The sequence below is a fragment of the Alligator sinensis genome, unplaced genomic scaffold (assembly GCF_000455745.1).
Source record: "Alligator sinensis unplaced genomic scaffold, ASM45574v1 scaffold81_3, whole genome shotgun sequence".
Lineage (NCBI taxonomy): Eukaryota > Metazoa > Chordata > Crocodylia > Alligatoridae > Alligator > Alligator sinensis.
The window spans coordinates 1,132,861-1,135,005 of record NW_005842088.1 but is presented as its reverse complement, the minus strand read 5'-3'; the positions used below and the strand labels follow the sequence as shown (position 1 = coordinate 1,135,005).

At 43.8% G+C, this 2,145-nt stretch overlaps 1 protein-coding gene across 1 annotated transcript in view; it reads right to left on the bottom strand.

Annotated features, from left to right (window-relative positions):
• ACAD9 (acyl-CoA dehydrogenase family member 9) overlaps nucleotides 1-2,145 on the bottom strand; it is a 61,492-nt gene that overhangs the window by 32,035 nt on the left and 27,312 nt on the right. The window contains exon 7 of the mRNA XM_006023889.3: nucleotides 692-866. Coding sequence (XP_006023951.2) covers nucleotides 692-866 — 175 coding nt within the window. The remainder of the gene's footprint in view (nucleotides 1-691; nucleotides 867-2,145) is intronic.

Here is a 2,145-nt window from a genome sequence, read left to right as displayed (position 1 = left end):
TTGTTTTCCCCCGGGGGGGGGGGGGGTGTTGATGTGAGGTCTTTGAATATGGCTCGCTGGCCCACTGGATGATAAAAAGTTCATGATACAGCCCCACATTCAAAAAGGTTGGACACCCCTGATCTAATAGAATTAAATAGATTTTGCCAAAACAGTTAATAATGAGGACAAATTTGGAATTGACATTTTAACTTATAAAAAGCAAAAATATTAATACTGCTGACTTGCAGACAGTGTAAGCAAGAGAGAAATACAGTCCTGTCAGTATAAACTGAGAATCTGGATGACATCCCAAAATGACTAAGCCCCAGAGTTAACATTAAATAGAAGAAGCAGTTAAGACAAACCTAATTCTAGTATAGGTATATTGTATCATTATTACTGAATTATCTCAGTGCAGCATGCTGTAGCAAACTGTCATAACAAAATAAGGGCTTTATATGCTTGAGAATGGATTACTTAATGGGATCTAGATACTTGAAAATGGATTACTTAAATCGGATCTTTACATTTGTGAAAATACACTTTGGGCACTGCTCTGCAGAAGAAATTTAGGTGAGAAACATGAACCTGATTCAGCAATCTAGTGCATGCTCATCTTAGAAATACAGATTTGTTTGCGGATTCAGATAAATAAAGAAAACCTGAAAAAGAATTTTCTAAGAAAAAATTAAATTAAAATGCTCCCTACTATTGGATCCTCGAATGCCCAATTTATCCTCAGGCTTCCCATTCATGATTCCGCCAAAGGCTCTTTCTACAATGAAGGCAGTAATTTTGTCTTTTACTGTGCCATCTTCATCAACAATCTCAGTCCTTGCAAAAACAGTAAAAATGTCAGCTAGGCCACCATTTGATATCCAGACCTGGGGGTGGGGAGGTAAGAAGGGGAGGAAAAAGAAAGAAGAATATCTTTTCGCTTGCTTTGGTAAAATATTCCTGTATTTCATACCATATTGTCTAAGCACAGGACCGTCCTGGGAAGCTCCCCTATTCACCATCCCGAGTTCTAGTCTCCTGGCGGACACTGGGGTTCAATGGCCCTCAGACAATCACTACTTCCAAGTAAAACTAACCAGAGGATAACAATTGTTTTATGAGAACTTCTGAAGTCTTGAAATCTGGCTTTATTATATTTTGGAATAAAACCAAAATAGAACATTTCACAAACATATATGCAAAAAAGTGCCATACAATGCAGTTCCAATTTTACTTCTAAAAGTGTCATTTTTTTCTTTAAAAGAGCCTGCAACATCCCTTCCAAAGGAAGGCAGGAAACAGAAAGAAAAGATGTGGAGTTCTTCCATGTTTCCGCATCCAGAGAGAGGGCTGAGTCTCAAGCTCTCTGGAGAAGCTAGAAACAGGGAGTCAGGAAAAGCACAAAGTAGGGGATCGGAGATGCAAAAAACCCCCAGAAGAACTTTTTACAAACTGAGACGTTCCCCATCTTTATCAAAGGTTACTAGAGTTTAGTCCCTGAGCAATGCACTTTACAATTTCTTTCTGCCCTGATACAGTGAACTGGCTTTTTATGTGATCATTCTTTGCTAGCTTGGGATACCCAAGTCTGATTCAGCTGTCAGCCCACATCTAATTTGGCAATGCTTTACAAGGTGTCATGGGCGGGGTCCTACAGGAGGGCCGTGATCTCCTTAAGGCCTCCTTTCTCCGTGCCAGCTCGGCCCAAGGGCACCCTCTGATTCTCGCCCGCCATGTCTTTGATGTTTAAATCGGTTTGGGAGGCTGCCTTACGCCCTCTTGGACACGGTTCGTTGCGACCTCTGTCCCCATGGACTCCTGGCCCCGATTTGTGGGTCTTGTCCTGCAAATGGGTGCTTTGGGGCACCCTAGCCTTATGGGCTATGCGTGGCTCCAACCACCCCTTATACCACGCCCCAAGCCTCGCAGTTGGAATGGACATTGGTCTGTCAAATACACTCGCCCTCTCTCTGGGGCCTTCTCAAGTGCTGCCCCCTTTTCTAGGGCTTTCTCAGCATTGCTGCCCTCTCTTTGGGCCCTCTTTGTACTGCTGCCCTCTTCTCTAGGGCTTTCTCTGTACTGCCGCCCCCTCCTGGGGCTCTCCGTGGCCATGCTGGGCCTTTTCAGTAATACCGCCCCTTCTCTGGGGCTCTCTGTGGGCCCACT